This window comes from Chaetura pelagica, unplaced genomic scaffold, assembly GCF_000747805.2.
Source record: "Chaetura pelagica isolate M959 unplaced genomic scaffold, ChaPel_1.0 scaffold425, whole genome shotgun sequence".
In the NCBI taxonomy this organism is placed as follows: domain Eukaryota; kingdom Metazoa; phylum Chordata; class Aves; order Apodiformes; family Apodidae; genus Chaetura; species Chaetura pelagica.
The window spans coordinates 3,258,762-3,277,014 of record NW_009953205.1 but is presented as its reverse complement, the minus strand read 5'-3'; the positions used below and the strand labels follow the sequence as shown (position 1 = coordinate 3,277,014).

Genomic DNA, 18,253 nt, shown 5'->3' with positions numbered 1-18,253 from the left:
GCCCGGCTTCCAGGGGGCTCCTGCGGTGCCTGGCTCGGCCTGCCTCGCTCGGGCGTTTTCCTGCAGGTAGCCAGAGCCGTCAGCTCGGTATCCACACGTAAAAAGTAACTGATAGAAAATCTGGAAAAGTAATGCGTTTGGCCGTTTGTTGGCAGTGTTCCTGGATTTAAGGACTGCAGACGAAAACTGTAGTTTAAACTTCCTCCTGCACGTTTTGGTTTTTTTTTCTTAAATCTGAAGTAAAAACCTTGTTTTCCTTTGAGTAAATAAATCCCCTTTGTTCACTTAACTTATCTGAAACTCGCTGAACAAGTTGCTGCCTGATAATTGGTCTGGACTGACCTATTTATTCTTATAAAAAGAAGAGAAATATGTTAGAAGTAAACATAGCTGAAGAGGTGAGAATTCACTGAAAGGCCTCTGTCAGTTTCAGTGAGGGGGGATCTAATGTGCCACTCTTTTCCTTTCTGCTCTTCAGCTGGTGTTGATCTTTTGTATTAGGTTTTCAATTAACTCCATGGCCTTCCAGGACAGGCACTTCTGCTGGTTTATTATTGTTATGGTGTGCAGTTCTTGTATCTCAAGTAAACCTCTGTTATCGTGCCAAGTCAGTGTTCATCTTGTGGATATGGAGAATGTTTTCTCCTTGTCTTTAAAGGGATGCTTTCATTCTAAAGGCCATCAGTTTTTTTTTCATATTTTTTGATTCTTCAGAGTTATTTTTAACATTAGCATGTGTTATGTCTCGTTGTACATCCTTGATAGTATTTCCCACGCAGACTCCTTTGCGCTTTTATTAAACATGGTAATTAAAAGTGGATATGAGGTCTCAGCACTGCCAGCTAGTGTCACACCTGTGTCTGAATGATGCCTCTTGTAAAACACCCAGAATAGTATTTGTCTAGTCATATACTTAACACCCATAAGCCAGGCAAAGTTTTATAAACTTCCCTGGAAGTTAAAAGCTCTTTATCCCGTTCAGGAGCAGTGAAACAGGAGCTACAAGGGCTGGGCCTGCAAATCAAAAGGCAGACCAGCAAAACCTTGCAGCTGCCTTTTCCCTCCCTCCTCATCTGCCCTGCTTGTGTCTCCCCAGCTGCAGCACCCAAACGCTGAGGTGAGAGAGTATGCCTGTGCCAGTATTTCCAAGCTGTTGCAGCAGAAGCAGGTCATCCCAGCCTTTCTGCAGAGAGACGTTGTCCGGTGCTTGGGCCCCTTGCTGATGGATCCCAGCCTGGCTGTCCGCGAGACGGCTGCGGGCGCTCTGCGGTAAGCGCCTGTCTGGCCTGCTGGAGTGAGGTGCTTCTGGCACGGGCAAGGCAAGAGTGGGTTTCTGCTGCTAAAAGCCATGAACTTGAATGCCAGCTTCTTGTTTCAGCTCCGTTTTGTCTGCATCAGTCAGGCTCCCCAAGAGAGGGGCCTTTCCTGCTGCAGCAGCCTGCCAGGCTTCCATGTCAGGACCAGAGTTTAAGGGAGCTAGTCCCTTTTTGTCTGCTCCCAGTAGAATGTGCTGCTTTCTGTCCCTGGAGGTATTAAAAAGACAGGTAGACGTGGTGTTTCAGGAGATGGTTAAGTGATTTGGGGTTGTAGGGCAGATGGTGGGACTTGATGATCTCGAAGGTCTTTTCCAACCTCGATGCTTCTATGATTCTGTTCTTATGTTAGGGGATAGAAACAAGTTGTGTGAAGAAATATAGGTAATTTGAGAGCAACTGGCCTGGCATTTTGTGTCTTGATAACACTGCAGGAGTGGTGGTTTAGAGAATGAATGCACATAGCTGGCTTTTTGAGAAACTTGTGTCGAACAGTTCTGTGGACAGGCCTACAGCCTGCTCTATTTGTACAAAACCATAATGCTAATACTTGTTAACATACATGTTGTATCTTACACTGTGTAGTACCTGACAGAAGTCATGTTTTAGTACAGATAAACCTTCTAGCTATGCTGGACAAGTAAGTGAAATTATTCTTTTTCTTCTGGCACTACCAAGGTAGAAGACTAAAGGTACTAATTAGGCAGATTGATTTTAAAACAAAATGTACTGTAACCCTTAGAGAAGAAATACTGAATACAGGTTTTTTGAAACATTCCTGATATGTATTGTATCTGATAAAAAATGTTTTTTTTCCCTCAGGAATCTGAGTGCTTGTGGAGGATTTGAAGTCTGTGATGACATGGTGACAAAGGACATCATGACACCCCTTGTTGCACTCCTAAAGGAGGTGTGTTTATTTTTGTTCTGTTTTTAAAACTGGTCTAGCCCTTGAATTATCCCATTGAAAACAGTTCAATTTTTGTAGCCATTCTCAAGATAGGGTATTTGAAAGATCTTTAAAAGAAACACAGTTTAGTAGGTTTACTAGTACAAAAATTACTCCAGAGATTTCACAACACTTGCTTCTCCCTCCTGAGCTTCTAACTTGGGTCTGTGGTAAAGTTTGCTGCCTAGGATGATTTTTGCATAAATGGTCTGGAGAATTTGGGTCTGGAACATTAGTCAAAACCAAGTCTATTCTGTCAGTCCAACATTTATGTTGCAACATTACTCCAGTGAGTTTTTTTGATACATAGTTTTGTCTAAATGAAAGCTTGGATTTACAGTTGCATGGTTACTGCTATTGTAAAATAATCTGTACTGAACACCTATTCTTTGTTTGGTTCAAGTGTTGCTGTGCAGTTTGGAAACTGCAATGAATTCTGTCATGTTCTGTCTTTGAGCAGTCTTGAGCAGTGCCTTCATTTTCTGAGTATTTTTTTCCCATTTGTAAATATGGGTAGTAGCATTATTGTAGCATACAGCAAGATATTAGCTGAATTAATCTTTGTGATTAGAAAGAACTGTTTAAAATCGCATAGAGACTGTATTAGCAAGAAACAGCATTTCAGGTTCTAAAATTGCTGGTTCTCTTGTTTGGTTGTAGTGTAGCACTGGACTAGATGCTAATCAGCTCTCTCCAAAGAAACGCAGAGATATGGACAAAAATTATATTGAAGACATAGCCAACGAGGCTATTAATTTGCTGTGGAATGTCTGGTAAGTGCTGTGTTAATACTGGCCTTTTAGAAGAGAGAAATTATTCCTGAAAAGGAGCATGTTAATGGTGGCAGAAAAGAATTTACTGTTATTTCTTGGGAAGGCATACTCAGTTGCTGATACTTTTGTAAGTGAAGGGTTTTAAAAGTGCACAAGCCTGTTCTGAAAGTTCTCCTTGAAGTTTGTGTTGTTTCTGTTTGTTTTGTGGCAGCTCTATCATTATACACTTTGGTCACAGGATTTTACTTTGTACTGTACAGTATTTCAATGAAGCTGCCTTTGTGTATGGACTGTAGCTTGAGGCCTTATTTGTAAATTGATTTTTTAGGATTGGAATCTAGAACAATATAGAAACTGCTTGCTCAGCACCTTACACAGAATGCATGATCCCTTGTTGTAACTCTGACTCAGCAATCATTGGTCTTCATTGTTTTTTATTGTTTTTATAGACAGAAATGCTTTGGAGCAGGAAGCATAATTATTGTGTGCTATAAATCATTTCAGTATTTTGAACTTTGTGGGAATGACTGTGAAGTTGTGGCTTCATTGTTGTTTGGTACTGATGAAACTGGGGCTGGTGTTGATTCTGAGACATAGTATTTTCAAAAGTAAATTTTTTAAGGCCTATAGAGCCAGTTAGGTCCCATGTGTTTTTAGCTTGAATTTGTCTTGTATTAATATATTTAGTTTAAAAATGGGAATAGCTTTGAAAACTTGAAGAAACACAAATCTGACTGTTAGATAATTAAAGTAAATGTCACATGTAGCAGTGATTTAGCATACATTGCTGAATGCAAAGAGCAGTTGTCTTCTGCAGTGACTGATTTGATGTGAGAGGCAACAGCCCACTCTGTTGCCAGTGCGTTTGTGGATGAAGTCTTCCATGGCTGCAGAAAGCCCTGGGCTGGCTTGTAGCCCACAGCTATAAGCTGCTTTTCACACTCTGGCTGGCTCTGTCCTCATGAGGCTGTACTTAGGCTCCCGAATACTGTGTGTGAGGAAGCAGCTGGCAGAAGCCAGCTTTCCTCAAACGTGTCCAGGGTATTGCAGCCTCTTCTTTTTATGTAGACTTGATCATGACCTCGAGAACAAAGGGCAACTCTGACTAATGTGTAGTTCTTGAGTAGTTTTTAAAAATATAATAGTGTATAATCTCTTCTGTGCACTAGTGAATGCAACAGTACTGCAGTATCCATATTCAATAAAGAAGGATGTCTGGAGGCTGTGTTACATTACATGAAGAAATTTTCCACAAATGTGGATCTGGCTATTTCAGTTGGTAAGTGATAAAAAGTTGAGATAGGGATTTGAAGTTTGGGGTTGTTCTGTTTACTGTATGAATTTTAACATGATGTCACATCCTCTCAGTGTTATTTAAACTTTACACTGAATGTGAGACTTTGGCTTCCTTTCTTAAGAGCACATCATTCAGAAGTTGACATCTGTTGTGCTTGTTTTCAGTCCAAAGGAGAATGGCTTATTGGTGGTTACACATGAGGAAAAAAATTGTGGAAAGTAGGCTTTAGGCCAAGGCTGTTTTTTAATTTTGTTTTCTGGTTTTGGTAATGAAGAATTTAATTTGTAAAAAAACAAAGCACATACTGCATCGAAAAAAGCCCAAGCAACTATTGCTTTCAACCTGTTTTTATTAGTAGTGTTGTTGTTTTCCCTAGTCAGTATACAATGGAGAAATTTAATTTTGAGTAACTGATGTTAATATGGCTAGTTCCATGTTTGATGTGGTGCTGTCCTACCTGTGATATATGCAGGTTTCTCAGAGAATGTCTTCTAATCTAAAACACAGTTTGTGAAGGACAGTGCCATACAATTACAACATGATGCTACATGAAATGTTTTACTGTGTCTGTTTCATTACTCTTGCTTTCAGGAAGATAATGCTTTCTTATTAGCAGAGTGGAAGTACTCTTTGGTTTGTTAATCATCTTTGTTGCTGTTTTGTTCACTGCAGCAAACTGCTTGCAGGCAGTAACGGAAGATAATCCAGATCTTCTTTCTTCATTCAATGCTTCTGCACATCAAGTATTGGAAACTGTGATGTTGTGTCCGGAAAGCACAATGAAGCATGTCCTTCTGAGAACACTGATAGCAGGTATGATGCTTGGGGGCATTCCTTGCTCTGCAGGTAAAGGAGGATGGGATGACAAAGCTTCATCCTCTATGCTATAATCTGGATAGTAAAAGCCTTGTAGATAGTTCATGAGGTTATTAGTGTTTCTTGGGATTGGATTTTGGAGTAACCAAATATTTGCAACGAGTTTCAAAAATGTCTTAAATGTTTGATTTTAGAAATCAGTGCCTCTCAGTGTGGTCATTTGGTTTTCAACAGTAAAATGAGTCAACGATGACTTATAGAGGAATTGCTTTGATCTTAACAGGTGTAAGTTTTTACCTTGCATTCTTCTTTCCACATCAAATGCTCAGTCATGTTTTTCTTTTTGATACTGGCGTATATAAATCAGTTTAATTTTGAGAATCCTTAGGAAATTAATACCTCATATGGATTTGTTATCACAGGAAAAAAATGTGTTGCCAAGATAACTTTGCATAAATATTTTGTATATCATTACATGCTGAAATTTGCTTAAGTTTCAGATGTGGGCATAACATAGTTATTACAGTTTAGCATATTAAATGCTAAACAGAAAAAAAAAAAAAAAGTCTGTAGAGAAAAGAGTTAAAGACTCATACTGAAATATAAGCACTGGGTGTTTTTAACTAGTCGAGGCTTTGTCCTTAGAAAATACTTGGCTATTACAGAGCTGGGAATTGAGGATTTTTAATAGACTTGTATATTTCAACTGTCTTATGTTTAGGCACTATCTGGAACATCAAGGACACCATTCCACCAGGCAGCCTGGGAAGCATGGTTAATGCCATTCTGAAGGTTTTTTCAGAATCATTAGCAATAGATGCTGGTGAAACAATTATTCATATGAATGAAGCTGAAAAAAACAGGTTAAAACTTCCTGCAGAGGCAGAAACTGAGGAAAACATAAGTGATGTTATAGACAACTGTGCTTGGATTGAAGATGACATGGAAGAAACACCAAAAGGAAAAGCCAGAAGAGAAAGTGACGTTTCAGACCTCCTTCCAGTAAGTGTGGCTGGCTGGCTCTTGGACAGCTTAGTGCCCTTGGCTGAGCATTAGAGTAGCTGGCTCTGTGTTAGTTAGAAGTCCCAAATGGTGTGACTGTTTTTGCTAAAACTTCAAAGCTGAGCTTGGAGAATTTCAGCTCAACTTATTCAAATGCGGGCAAACTGCAGGACACCTCAGGAAATTCTGTTTGCATTGTCTTCCTCTAGTGGAAGGCATTGGCTCATCTGATGCTTCTCCCTGTGGCTGGTGCAGGAATTTCTGAGTGAGTCTTTGGATGGTTGTAACCCTTCAGTCAGGAGTGGAGGTGGCTTGGAGTTTAACCAAAGCATTCACTGTTGCCTACATGAGATGAATAACAGAAATAATTGCTAGGGCTTTAGCTAATATTAGGTAATCTTACCTGTTACAACTTGAGAGCAGGTGGAATTTCTTGAAGGAGAAGTTTGTTTTGAAGCAGCCAGCACAAAGGTGATGGGTTTGTTTGCCTCTTGGTTTTGTTTGCCTTTTTTTTAAATGGGGCAGGATGAGAAGAGGAAATGGCTGGATTGTATTTTTAACTGACAGCCTGAGTATGTAAAATTGCTCTGAAATGTTTCATTTCGTTTTACAAAATGAAATTTTGTTCATATTTTTCTTTTATAGTCTGATAAGTGGGAACTGAAAGAAGTGACAGCTTTACTGATGGCTCAGCAGACTGCTCTGGAAATCATTGTCAATATGTGCTGCAGTGAAGGTTTGTAGAAATCTCTTTTCATTGCAAGTGAGTGGTGTGGTGCATTTTGTTTCTAGAATAGGTCGTGTTTACTTTGCTGTTTGGTGATCTTGGCTTTTAAGGGCGAATACACATATGCTTGTTCCTGATACCCTCTTTTGGGGGCAGACTGGATTGTAAGTTCTATTACTATTTTAAGGGTTTTTTTCTCATTTAAGTAATTTCTATTGCTTACACATTTCTTGCATGATACTACGTGTGCCAGCATTTAAGAAAAAAAAACAAAACACTTGTGCTGAAGAGAGATTTCCTAAGAAGTATTAGAGCAAATTCTTTATTCACTTAGAGTGGTCTGAATGTTCATCTGACCCAGTATGTGTGTGAATCCTGTTGCAGGGCTGGAGCATCAGTTTTTTAGAAGTAGATAGATACTCTTAATTTTGATTTAGTTTTGATACAAGTGTTGCAAAAGAAGGAGAGACAGCTTTTGCATGCACATCTGCCAGCAATTCAGATTTAGACTGTTCAGAGTTCCACCTTTATGGGATTTTTTGGAGGAAAAAGAAAGGGTGGTACTCTGGGGAAGTGGCAAGCAGATATTCTGAACTCTTGCACTCAGTTTTCCTTGCTTTTCTCCAGATCTTCAGGAAAACAAAGAAGTTATTCTCAAATTCTGTTTAAAATGAACAGAAAAAAACCCCAAACCCAAAGTGCTCCTCCAAAACCTGAAAATTGTAATTGCTACAGTGTGAGAGCCTAATGCAAAAGTAATTGTGTAGGAGATACTTTCTAAGGAAATCTTTCAGGTTCTAATAAAATCTGCAGTAATATCCAGATATTCCCAATGGTGATTTTTTTTTTTTTTTTCTCTGAAAGCTCAAGGAAATTCTGCACCTAGTATATGAAGCTTCTTTCATAACTGCATTTTTCATCTAATGAGCTGTAATTCATAAGCTTTCCCCTTTAATTGGAAAATCTCTTGTGGATAAGCTGCGTATTCTGCCATTCACTCAGTGTAATGTAAGGTTGATTGTGTTGTATTTCACTACAGTGCTTTACCCATTCATGGGCAGACAGAAACATTGTATGTAGAAATTAAGAGGAATCCAGAGGCAGCTGTTCATTTAATTTTCAAGTTATTTGAGGACTAAAATAGCTTTAGCCATTATGCTGAGTTCATAGAAACACTCAGCTTGCTACAGAACTGAGGGAAATAACCAGGCTGGCAAGAGATGTTTTTACTGAACGCTGGCTGGCGTTTGGAAGCAGCAGAGTGCTCTCCACATAATGGGCATATGGGAGGGAAGCCAGGAGACTCCAGCATTGCTGTCCAGTCTGTAGTGTGTAGATAACCAGTGCTAGTTTTAAGATGGGATTACCATTGGAAATGCTGCTATATTTCCAAGAACATTACAAGATATCTGATCTTACTTTTGGGCTGATGTCCAGAGTCCAGTTCCTGCTCTGCCCTGGTCACTCACTGTGAACACAGGACAACTGTTGTCTTTCTTGTTGCTGAATTGCATGGTCAGCTCATATAGTTATGATTTATTTTTCAAAGGAGGTTTTTGTTTGCTTTGCTCTCTAAAGATGCAGATGGAATTTTTTTGGAAGAGGCAAGAGACTGAAATGGGGCTGTCTGCTTTGTTTTCATGCTTGTGGCTACTGTGGGTAGATAAAGCATATGAAAGAAAACTGTTCTCATGCAAAGGCTGTTAACACTAGGATGTTATGGCTGTAGAATTAATTGGTTATTACCATAAGCAAAAGAAGATGCCCACATGATGAAGTTGCCACAGCCTGGAGTTCCTTTGCATCAGATAAACAGTAGTCATCACCTTCAAACAAATCCTTAAGCTGCTGCACAGTGCAGGTCAAATGCATTCATTTAGGCTTTTCTTGCTGTGCTTTAAGTGAATGGATTTATATTTTGCCACAGAAAAAGGGCATGTACCATAATTACTGCATTGCCTGGATCTCACGTGAATCTGCCTTGTCAGACAAAATGACTTGGGAGTGAACATGGTATTTTTTGGTCACAGTAGTTAAATATCCTGACCTATGTACACAGGCAGAGCTTTCACCTGTCAGGAAGGAGGATCAGTCCAACTTGTAGACTTAGGACTTGCGTAAACACCAGTGTCACACCAGTTAAAATGTAACCAGGTTTAAAACAACTTCAGATAAATCAGTGTAAACCCCGTGGACATAGAAATATCAGTTTAAATATAAATGATGGACTTGGCTTGTGCTTGTCAGGCCACGTTTGCCTTAAGCTGTGGACAGATTGTTCACTCTGCAGTAGCTGTGCCTGTTGGTAACCTTACAGATCTGCTAGGACAGTATCATATAAATATATCCTACTTCAGGTTTATAACTATATAACTAGTTTACTTAAAGTAAGTTGCCTGAAATGGCCAAGAGAGATGATCTGGATTGTTTTTTGTAGTCATTTCCTTTCAATTGGCCTTGCTATGGTGACAGTAACATCTTCATCCAGCCGGTTGGTGCTCAATCAGAGGACATCTGTCTGTGGCTTCAGTACTGCCGGAGGAAACCAATGCCTTAAATGAATTGCAGTTAGTAAACAAGTTGAGTTAAACTGGTGTATTTGCACACTTGAATCTTCCTCAAAAAGTAAAATGGTATAATCCAATTTAAAATCTTAGTAAGTGCTTTATGAAATGCTTTTTTTTCTTCTATACATTTTCCAATATCTTTAAGTGAAGCATAGTTCATTTCACAGAATGAAGTTCCTGTGTATGAAGAACCTCTCTCATACTTGTTGCTTGAGTGAATATAAAATAGATTTTTTTTTATTTTTTTTTTTTTTTTATAAAGCTATTTAAACACAGGTATTTAGAACTGTGACATTGTGGCACTTGGTTTGTGTGGACTTCATAGAGCCCAAGAGCCTAAAGACTGCTAAACCAAGAGCTTGAGTCAAGGATAATTGAGTAGGATACCTGTTGCATGAGTGCTGTTACATTTATAAGTATCTTCTGTTCTCAGATCCCTCTGATGAGGAATGGGAAGAACTCTCCAGCAGTGATGAAAGTGACTTGTTTATGGAAAACTCATACAACGAGGGGAATGGGCTGCTAATGTCACCCCTGTGCCTCTCTGATGAGGTCAACTCAGCATTTCTGAACAACCTCATTCCAAAGAAGGTACTGTCTTTGATTTAATTTCCAGCACATGGTACCATCTTTCCCTTGTGCCTGGTTTGTATCCCAGATTAGGCAAACCAATTATCCCAATCCATCTGGAGAAAAGGAATATTTAAAAAATCATTTTAGCTTCACTATTTTTTGGGCTAGATGTGGAGCAACATCACATGAGCTGTCTCAACCTAAAAAATCTCTTAATGTAACTGGGAATAGAAGGTTCATGTGCTTCAGAAATGTGGTGGTGTGGTTTTGGTTGTTTGTATTTTTTAAATTTGACTATTCCAAAATACAAGGGTTATTGTTCCTTGATTTGGACATGAAAAAGATGACCTGCAAGAAGAAACGAAACTTTGAGTAGAAACATGACTGCCAGATTTCCATGTTAGTTGAGTGAGATGAAGTAACATATGGGAATGGCAATAGTCAGTACTAAAACGTGCAAGTTCTCTTTTTCCTGTTTTATACAGTATCTGAAGTATGACACAGATGAGAATTCAGATGTTCTTGTTTCAGAACTGTTTTGTTCATTCTTATTTGAGCTTGTAAAAATGAAGTTTGTAATTTGAATCAGTCATTATGCTAGTTCAGCAGAGTGGTAGAATTCTGTCCCAAAATATCAAGGAGTGAGATGAATATGTTCCAGGAGTTTTGTACTTTATAGCATCAAAGTTTTGGGGTAAGATCTTCAGACTTGCTGCTATCTGAAAATTCTGTAGCAGATTCTGTAAGAAAGATGTAAATAAAAAAGAATAGCAGAGACCTAGAAAATCACCTTTTGTTCAGTACAGTTAGATACTTAAAATACATTATGCTAAACCAAGTGTATAATTGCACCAATTGAGTGATTGAGGAGATTCTAGCATTTTTATGAGGTGAGACACTTATTACCTGGAAAGTTTTTAAATATGTAGCTTGAAGTATCTGTTTGACATAAAGCTAAAATTTTAATCTTCCCTGCAAACACACCTAAGAAAAAAAAGCTTCCTTGCTAAACCTTTCTTTTTCCCCTCCCCAGATTCTTGAAAAAACTGCTTTTCCGAACAGTGTTGCTCTAGACATCTGTATGCACAATCCATCTTGGAAACCATTAATCAAAAAGTAGGAACTTCATTGTCTCTCTTAATATATTTCATGTATATTCAGTTGTTTTGGAACTCTTAGAAGGATTATCCCTCTTGGGTTGCTTTTAAGATCTGGACAATGGCAGATCTGATCCGTGATTTTGAATGAAGACATAAAAATGTTTGTGTACACTGCACATTGCATCACAGCCTGTGTAATTTGAGATTCGTCTTTCTATTTCGACATCTGTTCTCAAAGATCTGCTAAGTGGATTTTGTTTGTTTGTTTCAGACTGAATGCAGTGCAGTGTAGAGCTTTAACATGTCTTCAGAGCATTTTGTTAGTGTCAGATGTGGATTGTCTTGGAGGAGCTTCAGCACTTCAGTCTCTTGCACAGCATCTCTCACAGCTCATCTTTTCTAAAACAGGTAAGGTGTTTAGTAAAGACGGCCTGCTGACCTGTTTTGTATAGATACAAGGAAGCCACGTATGTTGTTAAGTTTCAATGCTATTTTATTACTAATTTTATCCCTTTGGTCTTTCAAAAGAAGGAATGTCAGAAATGTGCTGACAAAACAGTGTAGCCTGATAAGATGTGTTTATCCAAATTGCTTCTTGAGCAAGTATGCTCCTAATCCAAGAATATGCTTTCCATCTGTGTGTGTTTGCAGAAAGTCACTCAGTGGATGATCCTGCCTTGCTGTGACACCAGAAATGTTTGCTTGATCATATTTGTGACAAAAACAATTTTTATCACTCAGACAAGCCATGAAGAAGACAAGAGATTTTCATTTAATATGTGCTAACTTGCCTAAATAGATATATGAAAAAAAGGGTATCTCACACAGTCCTTCACATCATTTTTTCTAGGAATATTATGAAATGATGGCAAAGGTGGTTGTTGCAAAAATCTCCAGAATGTGCATGCTAATTCTAGTAGGAAAGGTAGTGGCCATCTTGTCTTCAGGGTATGCTTTATGCATATGATTGCACATTGTAAATACATTTGAATAAGAAAATGTGCAAAGTTTTTATGGCTAAGTGTTGAACTGTTTAACTACCTGTTATGGTGGTAGTTCGATACTGTGATGGTTTCCCCACAGACTTGCTGGAATCAGTGTTGTTGGGTGGCCTACTAGTGTAGATAGGCAGCAGTTAGCATTTCCAGCTGCCTTCTGTAATCTTACACATTGGATCAGCATCATTCTAGTTTTACCATTGGGGCATTTATGCAACAATCTGCTTCATTCAGACTGTTCTGATAATCTGGTTTTGTTTTAAGGTCAGTAATGATGGCTTTTCAGAAAATACGAGGTATTCTTAGAGCCTGGAGAAGCCTGCCAACTCTCAAAATTGTCAGAAGACATTTTTCATGATACAGATCTGTTGATGTCTAGCATATGCATGGCTTTCTCATTTCTTGTCTCTTAGAAGCTTGAGAAGCTCAGTTTTCTTCCCTTCCTTCAAACATCTTTATTTGTAGCCACAAATGAGTGTACATAGTTCCTCTTTGCTCTAGTGCATAATATGACCCTGCATTGATGATTGAAAATGCATCTGGCTGCAAAACACACTTTTTTCTCCATGTCATTTAGAGTATGTGATCAGTCTATGGGAACATTATTACTGAGAGCTTAGTGCTCGACAGCCTAAAATGCAGGAAATGAAAATAAGTACGAAGACACATACAAGGAAGTTCACATAAAGTATTTGTCTTATGCTTAAAGAGTGGGACTTGTAAGAATTCAGGGTCCACATGTTATGCCTTGCAATAGTCAGAAGGTTCTTAGATGAAACTGAAGATGTGGGTAGCTGATGACAGAGGATGCTATTAAGTTAGTTTAATGACCCACATTCATTTTCGGTAACATGCCATTTTTTTTCCACAGTTAAAGGGTATGTAATGGAAACTGCTAGAACGAGTTGATAACAACATGTGGTTAGAAGGAATTCTGTGGTTTACAGGGTGAAAAAAAGTGATATAGATCTAATTGCTTCCATGGGAAAGCAGGAGATATACATGAAATAATCAAGTTTCTGAATCTGGAGTAGTCCAGAAAATAAAAGCATATTAGAGGAAAATAAAAAGCTTTAAGAAGTGAAGATGATGAGATGATTGAAGATGGTGGCTGGCATTGATGAGTTTGTAATTAAACAAGGATAATGTAAATTTCTGAAAGATTATTAAGCCCTGGAAAACATGTTCTTTATACTAACTGGAGAGAGTCCAGTGTTCTGGGCATCTAAAAAACCTGCTTAGAAGACAGAAGGAGCTAAAGTCCAGAGTCAGCTGCTGTAGTTTTCTCAGTTCCTGTGTGATGGCCTCCACGTGATACCAGTTTTCAGGCTTCTGTTTTGACTGCAGTGGTTTGTACCACACATTAGGTCACACAAGCGTCATAACCAGGGACCAACTGAGGACCAACTGTGGTCTAACCTCCAGATGCAATTTATATTGAATTCAAACAAATCACTATGGTTACAACCTGCAAAGACCAGCCTCTGCAAATCTAGCTCTTCCTGTTTGTGGTAGTACCTGGAGGAACATTTAAGGGATTAAAGAATTTTTATTTCTTTGTTTCTTGTATCCTTCACCTCCCTGTTTAACTTTTGGCTCTGGGTTCAATTCTTTGACAGAACTCCTTACAGACACAGAATTCCTGGAAGCCATAACCAGTGCTTTGAGGGCTCTTCTACAAACAATGGCATCAAAGAACATCTCTCAGGTAAAAGCCTTCAAACTCCTGCTCTAGTAGGTTCAAATTAACGTGAGAAAGTTTCTGAAACAAAACTGTTTAAGTGAAGTGCTAAATTTCAGTAACTGTAAAAAGTGAATTCACACTTTGTGTTTTTCATGCACCTTAAAAATACTTTATCTATCTCCTCCTTAACATGTAAACATATGAAAGGGTTTTCAAAACCTAAATAGCAATAAGCCACAGATAGTAACTTTAGGAGAAGGATATAATGAGAAGCATTTAGTAAATAAGCACCTAGAAATGTGAAGTCTATTTCCTGATGTCACCTAGTTTAAGCTGGTTGTCTTTCTGAAATCTTGGTTGGACGTGAATTAGCTCAATACAGGAATGAAGTATAACAGTTTGTTATACAAGACATAATACCAGATGATCTGTTGGTCCTTCCTGGTTTTAAACTGAAAACTAAACTTCTATACTGTAAGTTGTAATGAGTTGAAAATAACTATTGAGCTGGGGAAGTTTGTGAAAATCCCTTTGAGCCCAGATCTTTTTCCTTTAGCTTCGTGACAGCTTTGGTTATGTTCTGGAAGAAGCAGCTTAAGAAGTCAAAAGGGAGAGTTTAACTGTTTTCTTGCTGATTGCATTTTCAGAGTTCATATGGCTTTCATAAGGCAGGTCTCTGTTTCTCTGTTACACGTTTGCCTGTGTTCCGTAAAAGCAAATGATCTAAACATTATAACTGAAAATTTTCATGAAAATATAAATATATCTTATAATCCTTGTTATGTTTTTTTCTTTCCCCTTTGCTGAACAGTGTATGACTGCTGAGCAGCTGTTGACTTTATGTGAAGCTGGTATTCACAGCAGTAATGCCAGTGTCAGAGTGAACGTAGTGAGCATCCTTGGAATTTCTGGCAGTGTCCTGGCAAAAGGGCAAGATACAGCTGAAACACTAAAGGTGAGGAGGCAAACTTTGCATTGCAAGCCTACAACAGTTTTTATACTTCTTTCAATTTTCTTAAGCATTGCTGGAAAAATCAGATTTTCTCTCTTTTCAGATGATTGGAAAATTTCTTCTTGAGGTTGCTATGAAGGAATCTTCTCTTGTGGTAGCAGGGGAAGCCTTGGATGCACTTTTTGATGTATTTGCAGATGGTCAAGAAGCAGAAAAGGCAGCGGTACAGATCAAGTTGCTTCCAGCACTGAAAGAATTTCAGCCAGTGTTCAAAATGAGGGTAGGCATCAAATGCAGCCAGTTCAAGGTCTCAACAGACCACGTGGGTTCAAGCTTTGGGATTTGGGCAGCTAGAAGTGATAATTAAGCAGGAATGTGTGGCTTAATAAGATGATAAAAAAGAAAAAAAGAAAAAAGAAACCAAATAGTTGTATTCCTGATACTCTGCTTTAGAGGAGAGTAAATACACCTACTTTGCAGTTCATGGAACCATCAAGGGTGCATTGCAACATCTGCATTACACCATCAGCATTATTGATGCCCAAATCACTGTATCATTGTTCTAAAACCCTTTTAAAAAAAGCTACACATGTCTCTGGAGGAGATGAGCTAGACTCGGGGGAGAGAGGTTCCTTCTGAAGTTACGTTGACATCTTTTGTTTTTAACTAGCTGTAGGTGGACATTTTTGTTCTGTTGTTGGTTAATGGAAAGTACAGAATAGATGATCTATTTTAAGATTCACAAGGCCAAAATTCCAAACTGTAGTTTTAAGTACAGCTTTATCTTAAATGGAGAGTGACCTGCAGAATGTTATTTCTTTAGTCAGAAGTATCATCAGGAGTGACTTTCATACTCTGAAAGCTAAGCATAGGTAGGTATGCAAGGTCTTTCATGTAAAAAGCTACAGAACATAAGTGCATGTTTCAAATATGAGTGAAACACTGTGCTGAAGTAGTCAAATTTTAGGCAGAGATGTATAGTAAATTGACTTGCAGAAATAATTGCTAGCTGTGTATGTGCACACAAGGACAAGCTGGAGTTCTATCATGTAGATAGAAGACATATCCAATTACTATAAGTTTCAGGTGATCTGATAGGAGAAACTTCTCCATTAGTAAAGTGTGTATTTTTTGCTTTTACAGATACGAAAAGAAGGAAAAGGCCAATATAGTACAGATCAGCTGTGTGTTCTTGACAACGTGAAGATGAATTTGAGAAGATTCATTGCATATCAGGAGACACTAGGGAAAACCCCAACTTGAACCATCGAGGAACTTTAAATTAAGGTTTTCCTTCCTGACTAATGTTTTCCAAAAATATAACTGTTTTCAACTTCTAAAATTTCTTGAGCAGAGCAGTTTTGCTTTCATGTTTATGCTGCATTTTTTATGTTCAGTATTTTTATACTTCTGGGTTGATGCAATATGAAAGTCACATTAGCATAAAAAAACAGAATGTACTTTGAGGTTAAGTGTTAGCAGTGTTAAGAATGTGTTCTAACAGCCCTGGGGTCTGTATGTAGCACCACTGTCACTGTTTAGAAATCCTCTCCTATCCTGGTGGAGAACTAGTAATTCCACAAAAAAGTAATTTAGAGAATATTCTCAGTTATGTGCCAGATCAAGACAAAAGTTTAAAAGCTCAAGATATTTTTCAGGGAATTGAGCAGTGGCAGAATGTTCATATTTGCTATTTGCTCTTATTTCTAGAACTGTACAGGCACTTAACGGTGAGCTACCCAAGAAAAGTGTGTGATAAGTATACAGATGTCTGTTAGCACTTGGATCTGTTACTTCATGAGGTTTATCAAAAACTGTTTCAGATTCAATTATGACAAGTTCAGTATGATTGCTTTTTTTGCTGTGGAAATCAGTGTAAGAGGATCCTACCCTTATATGCAGCTCCCTGGTTTTACTTTATTTTTATTGGTATTTCTGAAAATCAAGTCTTCTGGTTTACTTTCTTCCTTGTAGTTGTACATCAGGATGAATTTGAATTCAGGGAAGTAGTAAACCTAGTAAGTATTTTTTTGTACAGAGGTATTATCAAAAGTAACTTTATAATTGCTTAAAAATAACTTCTTCAAATATTTCTAATACTTTAAGCTGTAAAATACAGAAGCTATTTTAAACAAAAGTCACAGATTAATGAAGATTGTATCTGAACTTCCATATATTGAAAGCTTTGTGTTTGTTTCATACACCTTTTTTAAGGAAAAAAAAAACACAACCAAACACAATCGTTTTGTTATGCTGATTTTTTAAATGAGAGGTTTTCTCCCCCTCTTCTCTTAAGATGCTGCCCTAGCAGAGACACCCAGGTTTTGGCAAAATCTTGCCCATCGTATTAGGCATGGAACTACAAAGACCAAATTTGCTCCGTTTGTTAGATTTCAGTCTTTTGGATTGGAAATAAGGCTCAGGAACTGAGTGGTTTATTTGTGAATGACTGACTTGAGGAATTCCTGACTTGTGGTGTTTTGTCAAGTGCAAGAAAAAGTGAAAAATGAGTTTCAGCAGCTGTGCTGCCTGGAAGTCCTGTAGTTGTTACTACATTGCAGTAGTTAGATAAGTTGTGTGATGTGATGCCTGCTAGTCAGATGAGTGAGAGTGTGGGATCAGGAGGGCTCAAGGGCCATTGACCCTGGCCTGGGGAAGTTCTGAGGAGCATGGAGCAGTTGAAACATTATCCTGGGATTTGGCAGGGGCTGGCAGTAAAGAAAGCTGGAGTGGAACAGCTGAGGAAAGAGTAGCTAGATGGATTATGGTGTAAGACTGTACAGTGCATGGATTTTAATACTAATGTTATATTTGCTGTACACTGCAGATAGTAAAATATTATCCGGATAAAAGGCTTTAAAAAAACTTTAAACTTAAAAGAACTTTCACACAGAAAGTTCTGCTCTAATTTTCTGGGTGTTACACTGAATTGGGGGATGATCTATGTTGGAAAGCATCTCTGGAGGTCTCTTAGTCCAGTCCTCTGCTCAAAGCAGGACTTACTTTGGAGTCATGTAAATTGTGCTAGGCCTTGAGCATTTCTGAGAGTGCAAATCTGGAAGTCCCACAACTCTGAGCAGCCTTTTCCAGTGCTTATCTGCCCTGACTGTGAACACTTTTTTTTTTTTTCTTTTTCCCTTGTATCTAGTAGGACTTCCCCCTGCTGCAAAATGTGTCCTTGTCCTTTGACTGCACATCAGCAAAAAGAGTCTCTCTCCCCTCCTCTTATAACCCACATTTACTAGTTGAAAACAACAATTACATTCCCCTCTTTTTTGCTGTGCACTAACTAGTTGAATGTCTTAAAAAAAATCATTAGTGTCATAGTAAGACAGGTGCATAGTATGAAACATGGCTTGTGGAAGTATGTGGGGTTTTGTGCTTACAGTAACTGCTGCTACCTTCTGGTACAAACCATTCTTAGCTAACAGCTAGAAGAGAAATAAGGACGTGCAAAGGCATTTTGGTTTCTTGGGAGTTTATACTGAAAGAGGAGAACTTC

General features: G+C 38.3%; 1 protein-coding gene across 1 annotated transcript; it reads left to right on the top strand.

Annotated features, from left to right (window-relative positions):
- Positions 1–1,078: 1,078 nt before the first annotated feature.
- Positions 1,079–16,787, top strand: HEATR3 (HEAT repeat containing 3). Its single transcript, XM_009997454.1, has 14 exons — positions 1,079–1,269; positions 2,136–2,223; positions 2,923–3,035; positions 4,205–4,314; positions 5,005–5,145; positions 5,870–6,150; positions 6,796–6,886; positions 9,878–10,035; positions 11,051–11,133; positions 11,389–11,525; positions 13,735–13,823; positions 14,611–14,754; positions 14,855–15,031; positions 15,895–16,787. The coding sequence occupies exons 1-14, from the start codon at positions 1,223–1,225 to the stop codon at positions 16,012–16,014; spliced, it is 1,779 nt and encodes a 592-aa protein (XP_009995756.1). The 5' UTR covers positions 1,079–1,222; the 3' UTR covers positions 16,015–16,787.
- The last annotated feature ends 1,466 nt before the right edge of the window (positions 16,788–18,253 follow it).

Excerpts from the sequence above, each read along its gene's own strand:
- HEATR3 (XM_009997454.1), top strand. The coding sequence starts at position 1,223 with ATGGATCCCAGCCTGGCTGTCCGCGAGACGGCTGCGGGCGCTCTGCG. Across the intron at positions 6,151-6,795 it reads ACGTTTCAGACCTCCTTCCA|TCTGATAAGTGGGAACTGAA; the intron begins GTAAGTGTGGCT and ends TTTCTTTTATAG. Across the intron at positions 6,887-9,877 it reads CAATATGTGCTGCAGTGAAG|ATCCCTCTGATGAGGAATGG; the intron begins GTTTGTAGAAAT and ends TTCTGTTCTCAG.